Source organism: Schistocerca piceifrons, chromosome 9, assembly GCF_021461385.2.
Source record: "Schistocerca piceifrons isolate TAMUIC-IGC-003096 chromosome 9, iqSchPice1.1, whole genome shotgun sequence".
NCBI classification, from domain to species: Eukaryota; Metazoa; Arthropoda; class Insecta; order Orthoptera; family Acrididae; genus Schistocerca; species Schistocerca piceifrons.
In genome coordinates, this window is record NC_060146.1 from 21,235,187 (window position 1) to 21,260,868 (window position 25,682).

Here is a 25,682-nt window from a genome sequence, read left to right on the forward strand (position 1 = left end):
TTGTGTGCACAGAACCCACAGAAATGCCAACTCTGGAGGCGATCTGTTCAACAGTCATTCGGCGATCCCCCAAAACAATTCTCTCCACTTTCTCGATCATGTCGTCAGACCGGCTTGTGCGAGCCCGAGGTTGTTTCGGTTTGTTGTCACACGATGTTCTGCCTTCATTAAACTGTCGCACCCAGAAACGCACTTTCGACACATCCATAACTCCATCACCAGATGTCTCCTTCAACTGTCGATGAATTTCAATTGGTTTCACACCACGCAAATTCAGAAAACGAATGATTGCACGCTGTTCAAGTAAGGAAAACGTCGCCATTTTAAGTATTTAAAACAGTTCTCATTCTCGCCGCTGGCGGTAAAATTCCATCGGCCGTACAGTGCTGCCATCTCTGGGACGTATCAACAATGAACGCGGCCTCATTTTAAAACAATGCGCATGTTTCTATCTCTTTCCAGTCCGGAGAAAAAAAATTGGAGGCATTAGAACTTGAATGCACCTCGTATGGTATCGGTGGGAGTAATGCAGGACATAAAATGCAGCACCAACAATCAGCGTGGTCTTGCAGCCGTCTGTTTTGCACAGCTGAGACAGTTGATACTGTGTGGCTCTTATGTAGAGCATGCAGTACAGTGTGTAAGGTGACAAGAAAAACACAGGAAATAAGAGAAAGAAGCATGTACATTGACTGAAGTGACGCATTAGAACGTAGTGACAAAGGAAACAGCACTGGGTTAGGATTGAAGGATAGTCATTAGGCAAAAATGAAACAATGGAAAATCCAGGATGGAACGTAACAATATTATGAAAAGCAAAGTTGCTACTCAAAATATAGCAGAGATGCTGATTCGCAGATAGGCACAACAAAACACCTGTTACTAACACACACACACACACACACACACACACACACACACACACACACGCACGCACGCACGCACGCGACCTCAATCTCGGGCAACCGAAACCACTGCAAGCAGCAGCACCAGCGCATGATGAGAGTGGTGACTTGGTAGTGGTAAGGTGGAGGCTGGGGCCAGGAGGGGGAGGGGGGGGATGGATAGTAGGGCAGGTGTGGTGGACTGTGCAGTACTGCTGGAGAATGTGCAGGGACAATGTGAAGAGGGGATAGGGTAACTGGGTGCAGTTAGACAGAGCAGGGGACAGGTGGGGAGGAGGAGTTCCAAATGCCTGACGGATTTCAAACCAACAACCAACCTCCTCCTTAGTCGCCATGACAACTATATCCTCACCCAACAATTACTTCTCCTTTGAAGGCATTACGTACAAACAAATCTGAGGTACGGATATTGGCACCTGCACTGCACCACACTATGCCAACCTATTCATGGGCCATCTAGAGGTATCCTTTCTATACACCCTTAATCCTAAACCCCACACCTGGTTCAGATTCATTGATGGCCTCTTTGCTACCTGGATCGAGAGTGAGGGTACCCTCACCACATCCCTCCAGAACCTCAACAACTTGTCTCCATTTGCTTCACCTGGCCCTACTCAAGCCAACAAGCCACTTACCTAGATGTTGACCTCCACCTCGAAGATGGCTCCCTCAGTACCTCTGTCCATATCAAACCTAATAACCACCAGCAATACCTCCACTTCAACTGCTGCCACTTGTTCCACACCAAGAAATCCCTTCCATACAGCCTAGCAACCTGTGATCGTCGCATCTTAGTGACAAGTGGTCCCTCTAGAAACGTACTGAGGGTCTCATTTAAGTCTTCACAGACTAATTATCCTCCCAACCTTGTACAAAAACAAATCTCCTGTGCCTTACCTTTCCAGTCTCCTACCACCTCCGTAAGTCCCACCGTCTGGCCACTGGGCAGCATTCCCCTCTTAAGTGAGTACCACCAAGGACTGAAGCAACTGAATTACATTCTCCGCCAGGATTTCACTTACCTCTCGTCGTGCCCTGAAATGAAAAACGTCATGCTAACTATCCTTCCCACCCGCCCCACAACGGTATTCTGCCATTCACCAAACCTACACAATGTACTTGCCCATTTTTATACAACCCATTTTTATACAATCCCTTACCTCATGACTCATACCCATGTAAGAGACCTAGATGCAAGACCTGTACCATACATCCTCCAACCACCACCTACTCCCGTTTAGTCACAAACTCACCTATCCCATTAAAGGCAGGGCTACCTGTGAAACCAATCATGTGATCTACAAGCTAAGGTACAACCTCTGTGTTGCATTGTATGTGGGCATGGCAACCAACAGGCTGCCTGTCCCCATGAATGGCCACTGACAAACTGTGGCCAAGAAATAAGTGGACCACCCGGTTGCTGATCAAGCTGCCAAACACGACACCCTTCACTTCAATGACTGCTTCACAGCTCCTGACATATGGATCCTTCCCACCAACACCAGCTTTTCTGAATTGCACATGCAGAAACTTTTCCTGCAGTATATCCTACGTTCCCCTAACCCTCCAGGCCACAACCTTCGTCAGTCAATCAGTCATTGTTCTCACCCATTCAGCCTCCCTGTTCCCATTCCAGCACTATACAGCCCTCATTCCACCATTGCACGCAGCCTTTTTACTTCTCTCCTTTTCTTCCACGCCCGCCCTCCTCACCTCTTCCCTGCCCTCCATCTAACCTTTCAACTGCACACAGTTGTCCCATCCTCTCACCACCTCATGCCTGCACACTCCCCAGCAGCACTGCACTGTCTGCAAACCCTGCCCTATGATCCATCCCCCTCCCAGCTCCAGCCTCCTCCTTAACCACAGCCATGCTTTTTGTAATATTGTTACATTCCATCCTGGGTTTTCCATTGGTTGATTGTTGTCATGATCGTGCATCGCCTAGCAGTGATCCCAGCAAAATTCCTCTCCTGTGTCACTGTCACACCTACAATAACTGCTGAGAGGTATTACGTTAATGTGAGGTCCATTATTGTGAGTTTTCAGAAAAACAATGATATAGAAACACTTTTTGGTACAAATGATTTTATTGTTTCCGCAAACATGCACCCTTAAAAAAATTACACTCTTTTGCATGTACTACTCTGAAAATATTTTTCCTCTCTGACATTGGTGTCTCTAAAACATGGTTTTGGAAGTATTCATGGAGAGACGAAAATCACTGTCCATGCATTTGTCTTTTTCTCCACTTATTTTGTCAATAACTCTTAGAAATATAATTGTTTTCGAATCCTTTAAATGAATGATTGAGACATGTGAGATGTAACTAAACAAAGGATCAATTGTGTGCTTCCAGGCATTCACTCTAGTTATTTCCAATCTACGCATAAAATTTCTATGACTTATTCACTCCTAGTCTTTGAGTGCTGCGACTTATGCTGTTATGAGTACTTTCCGCCAACTGTGCTCAATTACTGTTGGTTTCTTGTCACTAAGTATTGCTGATAGCGATGTTTTTCAGAGCCTGCTGTGGATGTGGTAGTAGAAAAGATCTTAAAAATGAATTTCGAATGCAAAATCCTGTTTTTAGTGTTTCTGACATCTTTATTTCAATGTGTTCCTTAATTGTGCTGACCCAGAAACTTGGTATTTGCTTTGAGATGCAAGACTCATTGTACAAGAGTTTGACCTTTCATAGTAGCTACTATTTATTTACAACGTATACAAAATACATACAAGTTTCGAAGTTTTACTGCCCTTCAAAATAGAGAACAGCATTGTGCATGACCTGTTGCCAGTGACATGGAAGCTGTAGGATACCCTTAGCAGCATTACTTGTGTGCATAGTTCGAGTGGAGTGGTCTATTGCCCAACAAATCTCTTCGACAGTTCTGAAGTGAATGTCATTAAGCGCTTTTTTGAGCTTAGCAATCAAGTAGATGTCACATGAGCTAATTCCAGGGAGTGTCATAGGTGGTAAAGCACTTCGCAGCCTCATTTGACTGAGCAAATCAGTCACAACTTCCAACATATGTGCCTGTGCATTATCCTGCATGATGATAGAGAGGTCCTGCAGAAAGTGTCACTGATTCTTTCTCTAAGCTGGTCACAGGTTGTGTTAAAAACAGGAACAGCTTACACAAAAAATAGGCAACACTTTGTCAAGACTTGCCAATCATTTTGCAGGACAATGCTTGGGCACATATGATGCAAGTTATGACTAATTTGTTCATTTGTTGGGGCTGAGAAGTGCTGTGCTAACCACCACACTCCCTGGACTTAAGCTCCTGTGATTTCAATTCTGTTCCTAAATTACAGGAAGCACTTCAAAGCAATTGCTTCAGCACTGTTACGGAGATTCATTGGACAATAGACCGCTCCACTCAAACAATCAATAAACTAACACAGCTAAGGGTATCCTACAACTTCCAGATCACTGGCAATGGTTTATACACGATTATGGTAACTACTCTGAGAGACAGTAAAATTTTGAAACATTCATCTACTTTGTTTACAGTGTAAATAAATAGTTGCCACTATGAAGAATCCGACTCTCATATTTCATTTCAAATTAATTTCGAGGATGCGTTCAGCAACAGTTGATTTGCTTGGTTGTTCTAGCCAGGTGCATTCCTGTTCTAATGGTCTGTCCCAGTAAAATATGCCATATTCACACGGAGTGCCGTACACACCCAGCACTTCGAGATATAGATCGTGTGTAATGTTACGAAGGAGACTTTTTATCTTTGTTGACAGAAGTGAAGTACACTGGATGCCACATTTCTGTAGGAGTCTCCCTATCATTCTCAATATTGTGCCAGCACAAGGTAGACACACAGGTTTTACTTCTCAGTCTGAGTCTCAACGCCTTTCTAGGTGTTCCTAATTTTGACTCCAAAGCTCACTCAATTTCACAATCCGAGTTCACATTCCTACGGAACGTCATTTGTAGGTGGTTTAATTTTTCAATGAGACTCTCCTTGTCAAAGTATTTTAGCTCTATGGATCAGAGTATTTTGCACCAAATTTCTTTTTCACAGAGGGTGATGGCTTGAGTTGTGCACCTAGCAAGTGGATAAAGAATGGGAAAGAACCACCACAGTTTAATAACGAAATCCGGAAGATGCTGAGGAAGCGGAGGCTGTTGCACTCACTGTTCAAAAGAGAATGCACAAATAATGACAAAGGTTAGTAGAGCTTAGTGTGTCTGTGGAAACAGGTATGCGCAAAGCATGCAACTACCACCCTCATACCTTAGCAGAAGATATAGCAGATAACACGAGAAAATTCTGGTCGTGCAGAATTGCTAGCTAAACAGGTCTAAGGCTTCCATTCAGTCCCTCACTGGCCAGTCTGGTGTGGCTGTTGAAGATAACAACACAAAAGCCATAGTTTTAAATTTAACGTTCAAGAAATCGTTTGTACCGTTCGTATACCGTCATTTGACTATAGGAAAACTCTCGCATTAATGCCACAGCATAGCTAGCATGGAGGAACAATTGAAAGATGTGAAAGCAAATAAACCACCTGGTTTGGATGGAATCCCAATTCAGTTATATATAGGAGTACTATACAGCATTGGCCCCTCACCTATCTTGCATTCATTGTGAATTTATTCCCCAGCACCAAGTTTAAAGTGATTGGAAAAAAGTGCAGGTGACTCCTGTATATAACAAAGATAAAAGGAGGAACAGCAAAATTACAGACTAATATCCCTAACTTCCGTCTGCTGCAGAATCCTTGAACATGTTCTCAATTCGAACATAATAACTTTCTTGAGACAGAGACATTATGTCCACAAACCAGCACGGTTGTAGAAAGCATCACTCATGCTAAACTCTGCTTGTCCTTTTCTCACGATATACTGAGAACTACGGATGAAGGGCAACAGGCTGACTCCACATTTCCAGATTTCCGAAGAGCATTATACATGGTATCCCACTGCAGACTGTTAACGAAGGTACATAAATATGGCATAGGCTCCCATATATGGGAATGGCTCGAAAACTACTTAAGTAATAGAATCCAGTATGTTATCCTCGACGGTGAGTGTTCACCAGAGACAAGGGTGCCGCACGTAGTATGATAGGACCACTACTGTCCTCTACATACATTTATGATTTGTTGGACTGGGTGAGCAACATTCTGTGGTTGTTTGCTGATGATGTTGTGATGTATGGTAAGGTGTCGAGGCTGAGTGACTGTACGAAGATACAACTTAGACAAAATTTCTAATTGGTGCGATGATTGGCAGCTAGCTCTGAATGTGGAGAAACTTAAGTTGATGCGAGTGGGTATGAAGAACAAACCTTACAGGTTTCGTACCCACCACCACCACCACCACCACCACCACCAGCACCAGCCAAACCTGTAGTGGTTGGATACAGTATTAGTAGAGTCCTGCTCGACAGTCAAGTTGTTTAAATATCTGGACATATCTGGGTGTAACATTCCAAAACAATATGAAATGGAAAAAGACATGTGATAACTGTGGTGGGAAAGACAAATGGTCGAATTGGGTTTATTGGGAGAATTTTAGGAAAGTGTGGTTCACATGTAAAGGAGACTGCATATAGGATTCTGATGTAACCTATTCTCGCTCAGGTATTTGGAATCCGTACCAGATCGAAGTGAAGGAAACATCAACACAATACAGAGGTGGGCCATTAGATTTGTTACCAGCAGGTTTGAACAACATGTAAGTATCATATGGAGATGTTTCTGGAAATCAAATGAGAAACCCTGGAGCGAAGGCGATGTTCTTTTCGAAGAACACTACTAAGAAAATTTAGAGAACCGGCATTTGAAGCTTACTGCTGAATGATTCTACTGCTGGCAACACACATTGCACATAAGGACCAAGAAGATAAGATATCAGAAATTACGGTTCATAGGGAGGCATATTGACAGTCGTTTATGGTGGATTTGGGAGGAGGGAACCAAACAGCGAGGTCATCAGTCCCATAAGATTAGGTAAGGCTGGGGATGGTAGTCCGCCGTGCCCTTTGAAAGGAACCACACCGGAATTTGCCTGGAGCGGTTTAGGGAAATCACAGAAAAACTAAATCAGGATGAAACTTCCTGACAGTTTAAAACTGCGTGCCCGACCGAGACTCGAACTCGGGACCTTGCCTTTCGCGGGCAAGTGCTCTACAATCTGAGCTACCAAAGCATGACTCACGCCCGGTCTCACAGATGGTAGAGCACTTGCCCGCAAAAGGCGAGGTCCCGAGTTCGAGTCTCGGTCGGGCACACAGTTTTAATCTGCCAGGAAGTTTCATATCAGCGCACACTCCGCTGCAGAGTGAAAATCTCATTCTGTAAATCAGGATGGCTGGACATGGGTTTGAACCTGGTCCTCCTGAACGCCAGCACAGTGTGCTCAACAATGCACCACCTCACATGGTCAGTCATTTTTCCATCACTATTTGCAAGGGAACGAAGGAGGATATGACTAGTAGTTCCCTCCACCACGCACTTTGATGTAGGTATAGAAGGCATTTGTGTGTGTGTGTGTGTGTGTGTGTGTGTGTGTGTGTGTGTGTGTGTGTTCCCATTTTAACTAACATGATCAGGTTTTATATTACAATGGATAATAGTTTATATGTTCAAGAAACTGTTCTAGTTTTTTTGTTACAAGCAGACACACCACAAATGTGTCATCTACGTACCACTAGAAGCTTGATAGTCTGAACTTTGTGCCTTTGCTTCGGAGTGTTCCGACGCATAGGTTCATCAAGACATACAATAATGTACTATGTATCACCATGTCATTGGTTTATTCACATTTTCTAATGGGAACTAAGTTGACTTCAAAAGTATCTAGACTGAGTCGGGGTACAAGATGAGCAGAGTTGCAAATGTGGTGTTTGTATTTTCTCACATTTCTGCTGACAATGTGTTTCAGGTATTTTGCCAGCTGCTGTGCAGTTGTGCCAATATTACTATCAGCCCTGAGGAACAGCTTTCTCGTGTACCTTAGGAAGGCCATATAGCCATGGTGACACAGCTGCTTGTATTCTAAGAGATTTAGGGCTGATTGTAAAAACATCACTGACAGATGATAAATTCTGACCTCATTTCAGAAATTTAAATTTGTTCAGCAATCTACTCTATTGTGTAACAAACTTAATCCACTGAACAAGGTTCACTGTTTATCTATAATTGTACATTGTAGATACATAGAATGTATTATCAAAGGTGCTGAACTGTAGATATGAATGAAAGTAAGCAGAAACATGTGTGATGTGTAAAAATCGTAGAGGGAGACCATGGGATGAAAACACTAAACAGATTCAGAAGAATGTAGGTTGCAGTAGGTACTGGGAGATGATGAAGCTTGCACAGGATAGAGTAGCATGGAGAGCTGCATCAAACCAGTCTCTGAATTGAAGATCGCAACAACAATAACAACAATGACATTGGAAATTTTCATCCTGAAGTTATATGCAGTACTTTGTGTACATTTCATATACTCTGATAAAGTTTTTGAAATAACTTTGATACATAAAAAGTCATTCAGATTATTATTTGTTGCATTCACGTTCATTTCTTGTTATGACACAGATTTAAAGAACATGGAAGGTTGCAGTTCATTCATGGCAGCAATAAATGAGGAGACATCTGTAACTTCAAATTAAAATATTGTTCTCTTTATTGATTACAATGAAAATGAAGAGCCAGGAGAGAATGTTTACAATGAGCTGGAAGAACCATAGTGTAAGTTAACTGTGACAACAATGCATCATTGTTTTCAACTAAAAATAATCTCTAATTATAGGTGGATATTCAACATGCAAGACAGGATTCTGTTATAAAACAGACAATGTCAGAATTGCTAAAAAAAATTGCTCTCAATGTAAAATACCGATCTGACTAAAGAAAACTGGAGTGCCTTGAGTGTGAACATGAAATGGAAGTATAGTGCATTCTAGGGGATCATGAAACAAGTAAGGCTACATTTAATGCTGGCAGATAAATTAAGGTTTTCAAACTGACACTTTTTAAATTTACCATATAGCTGAGATGCTGAGTCGGGATAGGCACAACAAAAAGATTCACACAAAGCTTTAGGCCATTAAGGCCTTTGTCAGTAGTACACACACACACACACACACACACACACACACACACACACACACACACGTGAACGCAACTTGCACACACATCTGCAGTCTCAGAGAGCTGAAACCACAATGCGTGATAGGAGTGGCGACTGGGTGGGGGTAAGAAGGAGGCTGGGGCGGGGAGGGGGAGGGATAGTATGGTGGGAGTGGCAGACAGTGCAGTGTAGCAGTTTAGACGGAGGGTAGGAGAGAAAGTGTGGTGGAGTGTGGGGGGTGTGGGAGGGTGGTGGTGGTGGTAAGTAGCAGAAAGGATAGAAATAAAAAGAAAGAGGGAGCTGGATGGGTGAGGGCAGTGACTAATTAAGGTTGACGTCAGGAGGGTTACGGGAACATAGGATGTATTGCAGGGAAAGTTCCCACCTGTGCAATTCAGAGAAGCTGGTGTTGGTGGGAAGGATCCATATGGCACAGGCTGTGAAGCAGTCATTGAGATGAGGGATATCATATTTGGCAGCGTGCTTAGCAACAGGGTGGTCCACTTGTTTTTTGGCCACAGTTTGTCGGTGGCTGTTCATGCGGACAGACAGCTTGTTGGTTGTCATGCCTACATAGAATGCAGCACAGAGGTTGCAGCTTAGCTTGTATATCACATGACTGGTTTCACAGGTAACCCTGCCTTTGATGGGATAGGTGACGTTAGTGACTAAACTGGAGTAGGTGGTGGTAGGGGGATGTATGGGACAGGTCTTGCATCTAAGTCTATTACAGGGGTATGAGCAATGAGGTAAGGGATTGGGAGCAGGGGTTGTGTAAGGATGGACGGTAATATTGTGTAGGTTCGGTGGACGGTGGAATACCATAGTAGGAGGGGTGGGAAGGATAGTGGGGCAGGACATTTCTCATTTCAGGGCATGACGGGAGGTAATCGAAACCCTGGCGGAGAATGTAATTCAGTCCCGGATGGTACTGAGTTACGAGGGGAATGCTTCTCTGTGGCCAGACTGTGGGACTTTGGGAAGTGGTGGGAGACTGGAAAGATAAGGCACAGGAGATTTGTTTTTGTACAAGGTTGGGAGGGGGTCAGTGGAGGCTTCAGTGAGGCCCACGTATATTTCGAGAGGGACTGCTCATCACTGCAGATGCGACGACCACGGGTGGCTAGGCTGTACGGAAGGGACTTCTTGGTATGGAATGGGTGGCAGCTGTCGTAGTGGAGGTATTGCTGGTGGTTAGTAGGTTTGATATGGACGGAGGTACTAAAGTGAATGGCCGAAAGCTTTAATTGCGTGAATCTTTTTGTTGAGCCTATCGCGACTCAGCATCTCCGCTATATGGTGAGTAGCAACTTTCCTTTCTGGTATTGTACATACCTTCTTGGATTTTCCCTTGTATGACTTTTTAATGTATTCCCGTTTTTTAAATGTTTTATGTGAATACACTGTTAGTAAATGTCTGCATTGCACTATGATATCTGTTAGCTTCATTTTCTGTTGGTAATGAAATTTCTTCGCAGTGTCTTCTCCCAGTATAGTGTAATCTCTTTCAGGTCCCTCATCCGATGCACTAACTACTTTACTGTATTGTGCACTTCAAATGTTGCAGTACTAACGGTCAAACAATTTTTTTCCTTTCAACATTTTGTACATTAAAAAACTTTGCCAGAGGAGTAAGAAGCAGCAATTTGAAAAAAGAAATTTCGAGAACTGATGTGGAGCTGATCCTGAGATCCTCTGGACTGTATTTCAGGATGCAGCCACAAAGTCCCCACTTGATGATTACTGATTAACTTAAATGTGCTTACTACCATTTTTGCTCATCAACATGCATACCATTGTCTTTCCAGTTTAAGCACTTAATTCTATGGTTACAGGTATAAAGTAGAGTCGTTTCTATTTTATACACAATACAAAGCATTCATAAAATAGTAATACAGAAGTAAATAACTGTGAAAAGGGTAAATAACTTGCAGGAATATTTGATACTGCACTGAATGCAACATATTTTCAAGCTTTATTTCCACCTAACATTGTTAGTTACTGATGTTCCCACTAGGTGGTATATGTGAATGAGTTATTCTAACAGTCATCATGGAATCATATAAAGCTGCACAATGTGCCTGTTGCTTATGGTTTCATGAATCCAAATCTGCCACTACAGTTGAGAGACAATCCACGATTGAATATCTCAAGCCACCACCTCCAACAAACTTATCAACTGGTACAATTGTTTCACTGAAACTGGCTATGTTGCACGTAAGACACCGGATCGGGGTCGGCCAGCAGTCTCTGTCGCAGCAATTGAACAAGTTTGGCAGTGTTTCATTCGTAGTCCAGGTAAATCAATGAGACATACCAGCTTAGAATTGAATATGCCTAGTGTTACACTGTAGAAAGTATTACGGAAATGCCCATCATTCAAATCCTACAAATTGAAACTGTTGCAAGCTTTAAGAGAAAGTGACAAAAGCGAGATGAGTTTTGTGCACATTTAACAAAATGCAGACTGAAGATAATTTTCTTAATAAAATTGTGCTCAGTGACAAAGCCACCTTCTGTACCCACATTAAAGTTACTCAGCATAACATTCGCATATGGGGCGAGCGTGAACCACATCACATCACATAATCCAACATGTGTGGGACATAGCCAAGATAAACTTTTTTTTCTTTTTCTTTTCTTTTCTTTTGTTCTTCCAGCTGTCACAGGCGGGAGAAGGCACTGCTCGTACACGACACTACTGCGCATGCGCTTAAGCCTGCTGGTAACTGCTAAAACAACCTAATGTAAACCGTTGTGACGTCACGCTCATCGAAAGCAGTTTGTTGTTACGAAGCATTGCATAGTCTTCGTCCTAAAGCCTTTGATACATTTTGCTGTTGGCAGCTGCTTGTGAGTGCACTGTGTTTTGTTCTAAATGGTTAATTTCCTTTGCAACTTAAATTTTCTTTTGTTTTTTTTTTCCCCTTGTGTAGGTTTTATTGCTGCAGTAATATTTTGCAGTAGCAGGCTAAAGTAAAATTCATTGTTAGAGTATCAGTTCTTACCAGACAAAACCACAAAAATTTTGCTGAAAATTGAAAAAATTAAAATTCCTGGAATTCTAGAAAATCCTAGTTTTTCCCGGTTTTCTCCTGGATGAAACAATTCCCAGGTTTTTCCTGGATTTCCCAGTAGTCCCGGGGCGTACACACCCTGTTCCAGGTCAAGCAAATACATCCAAGTTTTATCTCCCGTTATGATTTTGCTTTGCCTCAGATGAATTTTGAGTATTTGTTTCCACTAACTGAAATGAACTTATTCTTAAGATTCGGTTGAACTGTGAAGAAACCAGTGTGAACTTTTCATAGGTAATTTTTTGCGCAAAAACTAGTGTATGGCTAAGTCTTTCCTAGAGATTACTGGTAATCAAGAGTTAGGCATTTACAAAATGTGTAAAGAATTATCCAAATAATACCTTCACATGAAATTTTCCCTCTCCCGTGAACCATGGACCTTGCCGTTGGTGGGGAGGCTTGCGTGCCTCAAGGATACAGATGGCCGTACCATAGGTGCAACCACAACGGAGGGGTATCTGTTGAGAGGCCAGACAAACGTGTGGTTCCTGAAGAGGGGCAGCAGCCTTTTCAGTAGTTGCAGGGGCAACAGTCTGGATGATTGACTGATCTGGCCTTGTAACAATAACCAAAATGGCCTTGCTGTGCTGGTACTGTGAACGGCTGAAAGCAAGGGGAAACTACAGCTGTGATTTATCCCGAGGGCATGCAGCTGTACTGTATGGTTAAATGATGATGGCGTCCTCTTGGGTAAAATATTCCGGAGGTAAAATAGTCCCCCATTCGGATATCCGGGCGGGGACTACTCAAGAGGACATTGTTATCAGGAGAAAGAAAACTGGCGTTCTACAGATCGGAGCCTGGAATGTCAGATCCCTTAATCGGGCAGGTAGGTTAGAAAATTTAAAAAGGGAAATGAATAGGTTAAAGTTGGATATAGTGAGAATTAGTGAAGTTCCGTGGCAGGAGGAACAAGACTTTTGGTCAGGTGATTACAGGGTTATAAATACAAAATCAAATAGGGGTAATGCAGGAGTAGGTTTAATAATGAATAAAAAAATAGGAGTGCGGGTTAGCTACTACAAACAGCATAGTGAACACATTATTGTGGCCAAGATAGACACAAAGCCCATGCCTACTACAGTAGTACAAGTTTATATGCCAACTAGTTCTGCAGATGATGAAGAAATAGATGAAATGTATGACGAGATAAAAGAAATTATTCAGGTAGTGAAGGGAGACGAAAATTTAATAGTCTTGGGTGACTGGAATTCGTCAGTAGGAAAAGGGAGAGAAGGAAACATAGTAGGTGAATATGGATTGGGGAGAAGAAATGAAAGAGGACGCCGCCTTGTAGAATTTTGCACAGAGCATAACTTCATCATAGCTAACACTTGGTTCAAGAATCATAAAAGAAGGTTGTATGCCTGGAAGAATCCTGGAGATACTAAAAGGTATCAGATAGATTATATAATGGTAAGACAGAGATTTAGGAACCAGGTTTTAAATTGTAAAACATTTCCAGGGGCAGATGTGGACTCTGACCACAATCCATTGGTTATGAACTGCAGATTGAAACTGAAGAAACTGCAAAAAGGTGGGAATTTAAGGAGATGGGACCTAGTTAAACTGAAAGAATCAGAGGTTGTAGAGAGTTTCAGGGAGAGCATAAGGGAACAATTAACAGGAATGGGGGAAAGAAATACAGTAGAGGAAGAATGGGTAGCTCTGAGAGATGAAGTAGTGAAGGCAGCTGAGGATCAAGTAGGTAAAAAGATAAGGGCTAGTAGAAATCCTTGGGTAACAGAAGAAATATTGAATTTAATTGATGAAAGGAGAAAATATAAAAATGCAGTAAATGAAGCAGGCAAAAAGGAATACAAACGTCTCAAAAATGAGATTGACAGGAAGTGCAAAATGACTAAGCAGGGATGGCTAGAGGACAAATTTAAGTATGTAGAGGCTTGTCTCACTAGGGTAAGATAGATACTGCCTACAGGAAAATTAAAGAGACCTTTGGAGAGAAGCGAATCACTTGTATGAATATCAAGAGCTCAGATGGCAACCCAGTTCAAAGGAAAGAGGGGAAAGCAGAAAGATGGAAGGAGTATATAGAGGGTTTACACAAGGGCGATGTACTTGAGGACAATATTATGGAAATGGAAGAGGATGTAGATGAAGACGAAATGTGAGATATTATACTGCGTGAAGAGTTTGACAGAGCACTGAAAGACCTGAGTCGAAACAAGGCCCCGGGAGTAGACAACATTCCATTAGAACTACTGATGGCCTTGGGAGAGCCAATCACGACAAAACTCTACCATCTGGTGAGCAAGATGTACGAGACAGGCGAAATACCCTCAGACTTGAAGAAGAATATAATAATTCCAATCCCAAAGAAAGCAGGTGTTGACAGATGTGAAAATTACCGAACTATCAGTTTAATAAGTCAAAGCTGCAAAATACTAACGCGAATTATTTACAGACGAATGGAAAAACTGGTAGAAGCGGACCTCGGTGATGATCAGTTTGGATTCCGTAGAAATTTTGGAACACTTGAGACAAAACTAACCTTACGACTTATCTTAGAAGAAAGATTAAGAAAAGGCAAACCTACGTTTCTAGCATTTGTAGACTTGGAGAAAGCTTTTGACAATGTTAACTGGAATACTCTCTTTCAAACTCTGAAGGTGGCAGGGGTAAAATACAGGGAGCGAAAGGCTATTTACAATTTGTACAGAAACCAGATGGCAGTTATAAGAGTCGAGGGGCATGACAGGGAAGCAGTGGTTGAGAAAGGAGTGAGACAGGGTTGTAGCATCTCCCCGATGTTATTCAATCTGTATATTGAGCAAGCAGTGCAGGAAACAAAAGAAAAATTCAGAGTAGGTATTAAAATTCATGGAGAAGAAGTAAAAACTTTGAGGTTCGCCGATGAAATTGTAATTCTGTCAGAGACAGCAAAGGACTTGGAAGAGCAGTTGAATGGAATGGACAGTGTCTTGAAAGGAGGATATAAGATGAAGTGTCTTGAAAGGAGGATATAAGATGAACATCAACAAAAGCAAAACGAGGATAATGGAATGTAGTCTAATTAAGTCGGGTGATGCTGAGGGAATTAGATTAGGAAATGAGACACTTAAAGTAGTAAAGGAGTTTTGCTATTTGGGAAGCAAAATAACTGATGATGGTCGAAGTAGAGGGGATATAAAATGTAGACTGGCAATGGCAAGGAAAGCGTTTCTGAAGAAGAGGAATTTGTTACTATCGAGTATAGATTTAAGAGTCAGGAAGTCGTTTCTGAAAGTATTTGTATGGAGTGTAGCCATGTATAGAAGTGAAACATGGACAATAAATAGTTTGGACAAGAAGAGAATAGAAGCTTTCGAAATGTGTTGCTACAGAAGAATGTTGAAGATCAGGTGGGTAGATCACGTAACTAATGAGGAGGTATTGAATAGGATTGGGGAGAAGAGAAGTTTGTGGCACAACGTGACTAGAAGAAGGGATCGGTCGGTAGGACATATCCTGAGGCATCAAGGGATCACAAATTTAGCATTGGAGGGCAGCGTGGAGGGTAAAAACCATGGAGGGAGACCAAGAGATGAATACACTAAGCAGATTCAGAAGGATGTAGGTTGCAGTAGGTACTGGGAGATGAAGAAGCTTGCACAGGATAGAGTAGCATGGAGAGCTGCATCAAACCAGTCTCAGGACTGAAGACCACAACAACAACAACAACAACAACAACAACAACAACATGAAATTTTCACCTTTTGACAACATTTCTTTCAACATTCCAATAGCACCACATAGATGCCATTTTTTAAACGTTGAAATGTGATCCTTGTACAGACTGGCAATGTGCCTTCATTTCACCCCTTTCTTCCTCCCCAAGTTTGCACTGAGCTTGTTAAACCAGAACTCTGCACAAGTTCCCTCATGTTAACCTTTCCAAGGAGGAATGGTTCCACAAACCCGTGAAAGACAACATCATACTGAATTGTCATTACGGATATTTATCGGATGATGAAGATCATGGGTAGGTAGACTTAATAATATCAGACTCCCGTCAGCATACTGGCAAATAAATATAAATAGCTGGTAAAAATGCTGTTTAGCCTACAATCTATTAACTGTGTCTGCTGGTAGGAAATTTTCCAGGAGTAATGACACAGATATTCTGGCAGGCCAAATTAAGTAACTATATAACACCTACAGGGTAATAATCTTAAGGGCATCTAATCCATAGCACATTTGAAAGAAAAGGTGGGTAATACTCAGTGTTGTTAAAGTTATGCCTTTTTATTCCCATTTACTATTTGTATCACAAATAGCTGATTTCTTAACTGTATCGCCAAGAGAAATAGGCTTTCATTGTACTTTAACATAACAGTAAAAAAACGTAAGTACAATATCTTCTACACAGTAACTGCTCACCTGCTTTGTCACAAGATGTGCTAAAGCAACATTTTCAACCAGAAGATTCTGGATCACGGATGAAAATAATTGTGTTACGAGATTTGATGGAGCTAGATTTTCACTTAATGTCAACAGACTTTCATGTGTTTTGTGTGCACCTTCATCTGAAAATAGAAACACATTCCCTGCAAATGGGCTTTCACCTAATAAGATCTACATAGTTGACATGAATGTACATTTAGTTATTAGTGCAACCACAAATTTTGCATACGTACAATAAGAACTTTTGAATTACCAACATGGGGTAAACTGTAAGCTACTCAAGAAATGTGGTACATGGGCTACACAGTATAAATCTGGATACTAATCAGATTTTTCAGAAATTATAGTACCTTCATACAATGGCTCCTGCAAAGCTTCCCATATTTTTCTAAGCTTAGCTAGAAAGTCCAACATACAATTCTCACTGGTCATCTAAAAAATGTGCAAGTAGAAAAGATCATTGCTGTGTTAACAAAAACAAGTTGTTGTGACTTGACTTTAATACGGTGTGTGGAACAGTGGAAGTGAACATGAAGGGCACTGGAAACTAAGCAAAATCCAAACAATTTGTTTCCAGTGAATATACTACACTGGAGATGAAAACTGTTCCATCTACAGGAAAAGTAATTTTTTTATTTAAAAAAAAAAAAAAAAAAAAAAAAAAAAAAAAAAAAAAAAAAAAAAAAACGAAGAAAGAGATAGAGAGAAGAGGGGTGGAAGGCATTGTAGGTCATTACAGATGGAGAATAAGATTGCGTAGGAAAGGATAAGGAAGAAATTCAGTTGAGAAACTTCTTTAAAAGTAACCACCCTGGCATTTGTGTGAAGTGATTTAAGGAAACTACAAGAAACCAAAATTTGAATTTGAACAGCCTTCGTTGATTTGAAAATTCTTCCTCCAGAGTGTAGCTGCATGAGTAGGACCAAAACAAAGTGTTCTTCAATGTTAACACTAATTACGTAAACAGACTCATTTAACATATATTCAACAAAAGAATCGTTCAAATGATCTATGGGAAATGTTACTAACTAACAGTTCCAGAGTAACATCTCTGTGCCATTTACATCATAATAATTTTTTGCGATGTAAATAAGCAAACAGTATCACTAGACAATATTACAATAAAATATTGGACTGTGTCCACTGGGTGAACAGAAAAAAAGAGCATAAGTGGGGGAAAGAGGAGGGAAAAGAGGGGGAGGAGGGAAAAGAGGAGGAGGCAAGTGAAAGTGTGGGTGGGGGGGTGAAGGAGGGTAAGGGTGAAGGTGGGGTGGTAGGGGTGAAGAGGGGAAGGGGAGGGCGAAAGCATGTGTGGGGGTGAAGAGGGTGGTAGGGGTGAAGAATGAGGGGAGGGGGTAGGGGTGAGGGGTGGTGGTAGGGGAGAAGTGGGGTGGTAGGGGTAAAGGGGGTGTGTGGTGGGGGGTAGGGTTAAAGGGGAGGGGGGTAGGCTAGGGGTGAAGGGGGGTGTAGGGTTAAAGGGGAGGGGGGTAGGCTAGGGGTGAAGGGGAGGGGGGTAGGCTAGGGGTGAAGGGGAGGGGGGTAGGCTAGGGGTGAAGGGGAGGGGGGTAGGCTAGGGGTGAAGGGGAGGGGGGTAGGCTAGGGGTGAAGGGGAGGGGGGTAGGCTAGGGGTGAAGGGGAGGGGGGTAGGCTAGGGGTGAAGGGGAGGGGGGTAGGCTAGGGGTGAAGGGGAGGGGGGTAGGCTAGGGGTGAAGGGGAGGGGGGTAGGCTAGGGGTGAAGGGGAGGGGGGTAGGCTAGGGGTGAAGGGGAGGGGGGTAGGCTAGGGGTGAAGGGGAGGGGGGTAGGCTAGGGGTGAAGGGGAGGGGGGTAGGCTAGGGGTGAAGGGGAGGGGGGTAGGCTAGGGGTGAAGGGGAGGGGGGTAGGCTAGGGGTGAAGGGGAGGGGGGTAGGCTAGGGGTGAAGGGGAGGGGGGTAGGCTAGGGGTGAAGGGGAGGGGGGTAGGCTAGGGGTGAAGGGGAGGGGGGTAGGCTAGGGGTGAAGGGGAGGGGGGTAGGCTAGGGGTGAAGGGGAGGGGGGTAGGCTAGGGGTGAAGGGGAGGGGGGTAGGCTAGGGGTGAAGGGGAGGGGGGTAGGCTAGGGGTGAAGGGGAGGGGGGTAGGCTAGGGGTGAAGGGGAGGGGGGTAGGCTAGGGATGAAGGGGAGGGGGGTAGGCTAGGGGTGAAGGGGAGGGGGGTAGGGTATGGGTGAAGGGGAGGGGGGTAGGGTAGGGGTGAAGAGGGGGTAGGGTAGGGGTGAAGAGGGGGTAGGGTAGGGGTGAAGAGGGGGTAGGGTAGGGGTGAAGAGGGGGTAGGGTAGGGGTGAAGAGGGGGTAGGGTAGGGGTGAAGAGGGGGTAGGGGTGAAGAGGGGGTAGGGGTGAGTGTGGCTTCTAAGTGGCCAGTCTCCAAAGTGTGCCAGTATGGTCTAGAGTGATTAAAAAGATTCCAGGTGATAACTGTGTGGGGATGGTGGTACGTGTCTCTGATGTACACTGAAGAGCCATAGAAATTGGTACACCCGCCTAATATCCAGTAGAGCTCCCACGAGCATGCAAAAGTGCTGTAAGACAACGTAGCATGAACTCTATTAATGTCTGAAGCGTTGCTGGAGGGAATTGACACCATGAGTCCTGCAGGACTGTCAATAAATCTGTAAGAAAGCAGGGGTGGAGATCTTTTCTGAAAGCACGTTTCAAGGCATCCCAACTGCACACACCCCACACCATTACAGAGGCCTCCACCAATTTTAACAGTTCCTGCTGACATGCAGGATCTATGGATTCGTGAGATTTTCTCCATACCCGTATACATATACATGCTTGATAAAATTTGAAACGAGACTCATTCGACCAGGCAACATGCTTCCAGTCATCAACAGTCCAACATCTATATTGATGTGGCCAGGCGAAGCGTAAAACTTTGTGTCGTGCAGTCATCAAAGGTTCACCAGTGGGCTTTCGGCTCCGAAAGCCTATATAGATGATGTTTCATTGAGTGGTTCGCATGCTGACACTTATTGATGGCCCAGCACTGAAATCTGCAACAATTTGCGGAAGGGTTGCAGTTCTGTCACCATGAATGATTCTCTTCAGCCGTCATTGGTCCCGTTCTTGCAGGATCTTTTTCCGGCCGCAGCGATGTCTGAGATTTGCCGTTTTACCGGATTCCTGATGTTCACAGCACTATCGTGAAATGCTCGTACGGGAAAAATCCCCACTTCATCACTACCTCGGAGACGCTGTGTCCCACCGCTTGTGCGCCCACTATAACACCACGTTCAAACTCACTTAAATCTTGATAACCTGCTGCTGTAGCAGCAGTAACCAGTCTAACAACTGCACCAGACACTTGTTGTCGTATAGGTGTTGCCAACTGCAGTGCCGTATCCTGCATGTTTACGTATATCAGCATTTGAATACGCATGCCTATACCCATCTCTATGGCATTTTAGTGTATGTCTGCCTGGATAAGAGAATGCAATTGTTATTCATTTTTAACTAATATTATGGCACAACATAACATCTGTCAGTCTACAATAACTGCATACAAATTTCACACAGAATCATATTGTTTTTTTACTGTGGACAATTTTGAAGCAAGGTTCCAGGCACAGTGAAACACCACACTGTTCACATTTGTACCATGTCTCTTTGTGAGAAACTTTGCTATTCTCTTTCTTGCTCTTGGCACTGCACGTGTGACACACACGAGCAGCATATTTCTTTGTAGTTGGAGGTATGTCCTGCAAAAAAAATGTCTCTCTGTTAGCCGACCTACAGTTCCTTCATTCCTTTATATGTCTTCAAGCGTATCATCTTCAACAAGCTGAGCTGCAAGCACTGTTATGAAGTCTGTTATTGTGAGTTTCTTGTTGTGCACTGCATTATATAGCCAAAATGCATTTGATACTCCCATCAGCAGCAGATGGAAATATAATTTTCGCCACCATTTCACAATTCTGTGCTGGAATGGATTGCACTGAAGGCGCTGGTCTCCAATATCCACTCCAATTTTATTCAGATTAAAATCCAATACTTAAAGTGGTTTCATTACTATAGACCTATTTTCCTTAGTAATGTGTACCAAATGTGGCCTGATGCCTTTTAGACAATGTATACACATCCCTCTTATCCTTCCACTTCATTGCTAATACATTATCTTTACGCGGGAAAGACATTTCCCCTCTTTCAGCATATTAGGTACTAAAACTTTAGGTAATCCTTTCCTACATTTATTCACAGAACCAACAGCTCCAGTACCTTTGTCAGCCAGTCATTGAAAAAGCTCTGGAATGGAATAAAATCTGTAAATAAACAGTGTGACCTTTATTCAGTAAGCCGCCGTCAGACAATTGCAATACAACAGCGGACAAAGAATTGTAAACAATATGCTTACCAGTGTAAACTTCATAGTTTACAACATTGCCACTACTGGCTTCAGCAACAGCATAAACCTTCAGTTCATACTTATGAGGCCTATTTGCATGTAAACATGGAAGCTCACACGACCTCGAAATGGGCATATTCCTTCATCAATTGTCAGTTTTTCTATGGGACAATATGCCTGGATACATCACTCCTTCAAATTCTTATAATAACATAAAACTTTATAAAGTGGGTGAAATCCATCTTCACCTGGTTTTTTCTCTTTAGAATTGTCAACAAGATGTGAGCACGACAGTATCTGAGTAAAACGCAAATGACTCTTAACTTGGGGACAGAAGTTACAACTAAGGACAGGATTAGTGCTCCAGTGGTCCATAATTTTTGGGTTTCTTGACATAAACATGTGGAAAAGTGTATTCAAGAAACTCCTGATCTCACTTTTAGTCACTGGCTTCCAGGAACTCAAAACTGAATTAGGCTTCATGTTATTTCCTCTTCTTTTCTTCTGGATTGTCTGTGATGCGTACATATTTGTCTGTATCTTGAGTTCTTTTACGTCTCTGTCAGTAAGGAACACTTTACTGCAATCCAGTACAGAACCTTAATCATCATATTCACTAGAATCTGCTTGTGTGTAGTGTTGATAGGCAGAGGTCAATGGGTGTCAAATTCAGTCCAGTCAACATCTTTTGGATACGGCACAGCTGCTGGTTTTGAAGTAACACCTTCAACATCATTCTCGTCTGCATCTGCAGACAAGCTGTCGTCTATCTCGCTTTCTAAAAGGAATATCACATTATATGTAACTACATATATCTCTTACAGAAGAGATGTTCCGCAGAAATGTGTGTACTGCACAGCTATGAGCAGTTGAAAATTCGGGAATATGTACCTTCAAACACAACACTGTATTCAGAATCGGCAGAATCACTCTCTACATTGTCCGGAGTGCTGCTATCATTAATCAAATCCACGATTTCTGCATCTGACAATCTCTCATTTTTTTTCCATTTGAAATCCGTGATCAAGTGATTTTAATTCATTTTATGAATTAATTTTGATTTAATTTCTTTCATTTCATCACTCCATTTTTTTGTCCACACTATTGCAGTGGTTATTTCTATTCCTCATTTTTCTTGAATTTCATTTTACCTATAATCCCTTCTTTCATTTAAATCTTCGTTGCACTTATTCTCCTTCCCTCTTTCCTGATGAGGCAACAGTTTGTTGCGAAAGCTTGAATTTTGTGTGTATGTTTGTGTGTCTATCGACCTGCCAGCGCTTTCGTTCGGTAAGTCACCTCATCTTTGTTTTTATATATTATTTTGTACATAGTACAATATGAATTTAGGCTATGTTTTAATGTTTGTATGATGATTACCGTAAAAAAATGTATATCTTGTACTGAAAAATACATTTGACACTATTGCACAGTCAATATAAATTTATTTTTTATCTGATAAATCGGCATTTTAAAATATTTTAATATCAAAACCGATAAACACAATTATATTCAAACTCACAAAAATTACAATATAATAGAGGGCAACATTCCACGTGGGAAAAATATATATAAAAACAAAGATGATGTGACTTACCGAACGAAAGCGCTGGCAGGTCGATAGACACACAAACAAACACAAACACACACACAAAATTCAAGCTATCGCAACAAACTGTTGCCACATCAGGAAAGAGGGGAAGGAGAGGGAAAGACGAAAGGATGTGGGTTTTAAGGGAGAGGGTAAGGAGTCATTCCAATCCCGGGAGCGGAAAGACTTACCTTAGGGGGAAAAAAGGACAGGTATACACTCGCACACACACACATATCCATCCACACATATACAGACACAAGCAGACATATTTAAAGACAAAGAGTTTGGGCAGAGATGTCAGTCGAGGATATGAGATCCATCCTTCATGAAATCCTCCCCACTCCAACAAGAGTGTCTTTCCGCTGTCCACCTAACCTTCGTAACCTGTTAGTTTATCCCTATGAAATCCCCAAACCACCTTCCCTACCCTCTGGCTCCTATCCTTGTAACCGCCCCCGGTGTAAACCCTGTCCCATGCACCCTCCCACCACCACCTACTCCAGTCCTGTAACCCGGAAGGTGTACACGATCAAAGGCAGAGCCACATGTGAAAGCACCCACGTGATTTACCAACTGACTTGCCTACACTGTGATGCATTCTATGTGGGAATGACCAGCAACAAACTGTCCATTCGCATGAATGGACACAGGCAGACAGTGTTTGTTGGTAATGAGGATCACCCTGTGGCTAAACATGCCTTGGTGCACGGCCAGCACATCTTGGCACAGTGTTACACCGTCCGGGTTATCTGGATACTTCCCACCAACACCAACCTATCCGAACTCCGGAGATGGGAACTTGCTCTTCAATATATCCTCCAGGCCTCAATCTCCGCTAATTTCAAGTTGCCGCCACTCATACCTCACCTGTCATTCAACATCATCTTTGCCTCTTCACTTCCGCCTCGACTGACATCTCTGCCCAAACTCTTTGTCTTTAAATATGTCTGCTTGTGTCTGTATATGTGTGGATGGATATGTGTGTGTGTGTGTGCGCACGAGTGTATACCTGTCCTTTTTTCCCCCTAAGGTAAGTCTTTCCACTCCCGGGATTGGAATGACTCCTTACCCTCTCCCTTAAAACCCACATCCTTTCGTCTTTCCCTCTCCTTCCCTCTTTCCTGATGAGGCAACAGTTTGTTGCGAAAGCTTGAATTTTGTGTGTGTGTTTGTGTGTCTATCGACCTGCCAGCGCTTTCGTTCGGTAAGTCACATCATCTTTGTTTTTAGATATATTTTTCACAAAAATTACAAGTAGAAAAAGAATGATATAAAGAAAAAATGGAAACAAATGAAAATTTCTACAATGATTAAAATATAACACAGGAATAGAATTAAAAAATTACATTTAAACTAATTAATTGAATAAATATAATTATCAAAGTCAATTTGGTGAAGATTTAAAAATAAAAAAGTTAAGGCACTTGAGATTCAAACCTATGAGCTTCACCACATGAAGGCCTTACAGTAGCTATTACACCTTGCAACCAGGCTACATTAATCTTCTCCTTTAAAGATATATCAATAGTCAGATAAAATTACAAATTGTTCCCGTAAATTACTTGCAAACAAGGGCCCACCAGGGTGAATGGGTGCGATATCTGGGATCTTAACCTACATTACTACGTCGATGTTTCAAAATGTCCATTCCAACAATGGGGACCTCTCCTTGTTAGTTAATGCCAAAAGAAACAAACAGCATCAGATGCTGAAGTCACGTGGAGTATTAAGACAGCAAAATAGGTAGCCACCATATAAGCAAAAGTATATTACATATTACATTAAAGAAACCGTGATGGCTGTAGTATCCTATTATTCAATGAGTAATGTTTTTTGGAGTTGCAATGCACACCTGCATTTTTAATCTTTGCAATAAAGAGCATGGCAAGTAGTAAATTATACAAACTGTATGGGCATCTACATCCCCAAACTACATAAAATGTAAATTGGAGGTGTAAGCAAGATTAACTAGAACAGAAACTGCAAAACTACTTCCTGAAAGCAGAAATAATATTAAAATTTATGAAAACAACAGTCATGCTGAATCTAAACTGCTGAAAAACTTACCTATTGTTTTCATCATTTCAGCAAAGAAACTTTCATTCCAGTTTAACAGATTAGCAAAGCCACGCTGCATCTGTGCACTTTTTTGGTCTATTTCTAAGCTGATGTCATGGCTGATGCGTGAAACTTCTAGCTCAGTAGAACTAAAAAACCACAGAAATGAATGATTAACAGGGTAAAGTGTGTATTTATCAAATTATACATTATGTCTCCTACTGTCTGTATGATGGATGACCACCAACATTCCTTTGGGAATCACCAACTCATTGAACCGATTCAAGGAGAACCATTTTATTTAAGAACTAACATTTAACATTAATGAGGAAATACATTTATTTTATTTTAAATCTAGTATTTCATTACACAATAAGTGAGAAGTTACTTTCAAGTTCTTTTGCAGTGATCATTTCTGCTATGAGCTGTTTGAAATTTGGTTGATAATTAACGAACACAGTTCACATCAGTTCACTTAAATGTACACCAAACTGTTCATGCTGATACTCCGATCAGACTAACCTCAAGTACTACTATACAGCTTTTGATACAGTTTTTAGTAACATATCAATGAAAATGATCAATTTTGGAAAGAATGTAAATAGGATAGACAAAAAAATCTACACACCAGGCAGCAGCAAGAAAACGCACAGAAAGGTATTTACATTTGCAAGCTTTTGGAGACTGTCGTGCCCTCTTCTGGGAGAACGGCTGAAGGAGAAGAAAGAGGGGTGAAGGAAAAAGACTGGTGAGGTTTAGGAAATGGGAAGCGTTCAGGAAAGTCACCCAGAACCCTGGGTCCGGTAAGTCTCCACTCACGCAGGTTCCAGGTTACTTTCCTGACCTCTCCCCATTTTCTAAACCTCGCCAGTCCTTTTCCGTCAACCCTCTTCCTCCCCTTCAGTCCTCCTGCCAGAGGGAGCCACTGACTCCAAAACATTGTAAATTTAAAACACCAAGGAGGAGATGTGCAACAAACAAAAGTTTGCAGGCATGTTTCTCCATCCAAAAGATGATGTCGGAAATTTCACAACAGTCGCATAAGAGTGGGCACTAGCGGTGTCATTGTAAGGATGCAAATCAGGTTTGCTTTAAACACATACTGTTTTGCGAGCGTTAATTATCTTTGACATTAGATGTGGTGAGCTGATGTTAGTCAA

General features: G+C 42.2%; 1 protein-coding gene across 3 annotated transcripts in view; it reads right to left on the bottom strand.

Moving 5' to 3' along the window:
- LOC124717267 overlaps positions 1-25,682 on the bottom strand; it is a 90,998-nt gene that overhangs the window by 24,463 nt on the left and 40,853 nt on the right. For all 3 annotated transcript variants that reach the window (XM_047244074.1, XM_047244073.1, XM_047244075.1), the window contains exons 6-7: positions 24,532-24,671; positions 16,467-16,612 (exon numbers count right to left, since the gene is read on the bottom strand). In XM_047244074.1, the coding sequence (XP_047100030.1) occupies positions 16,467-16,612; positions 24,532-24,671 (286 nt within the window). The remainder of the gene's footprint in view (positions 1-16,466; positions 16,613-24,531; positions 24,672-25,682) is intronic.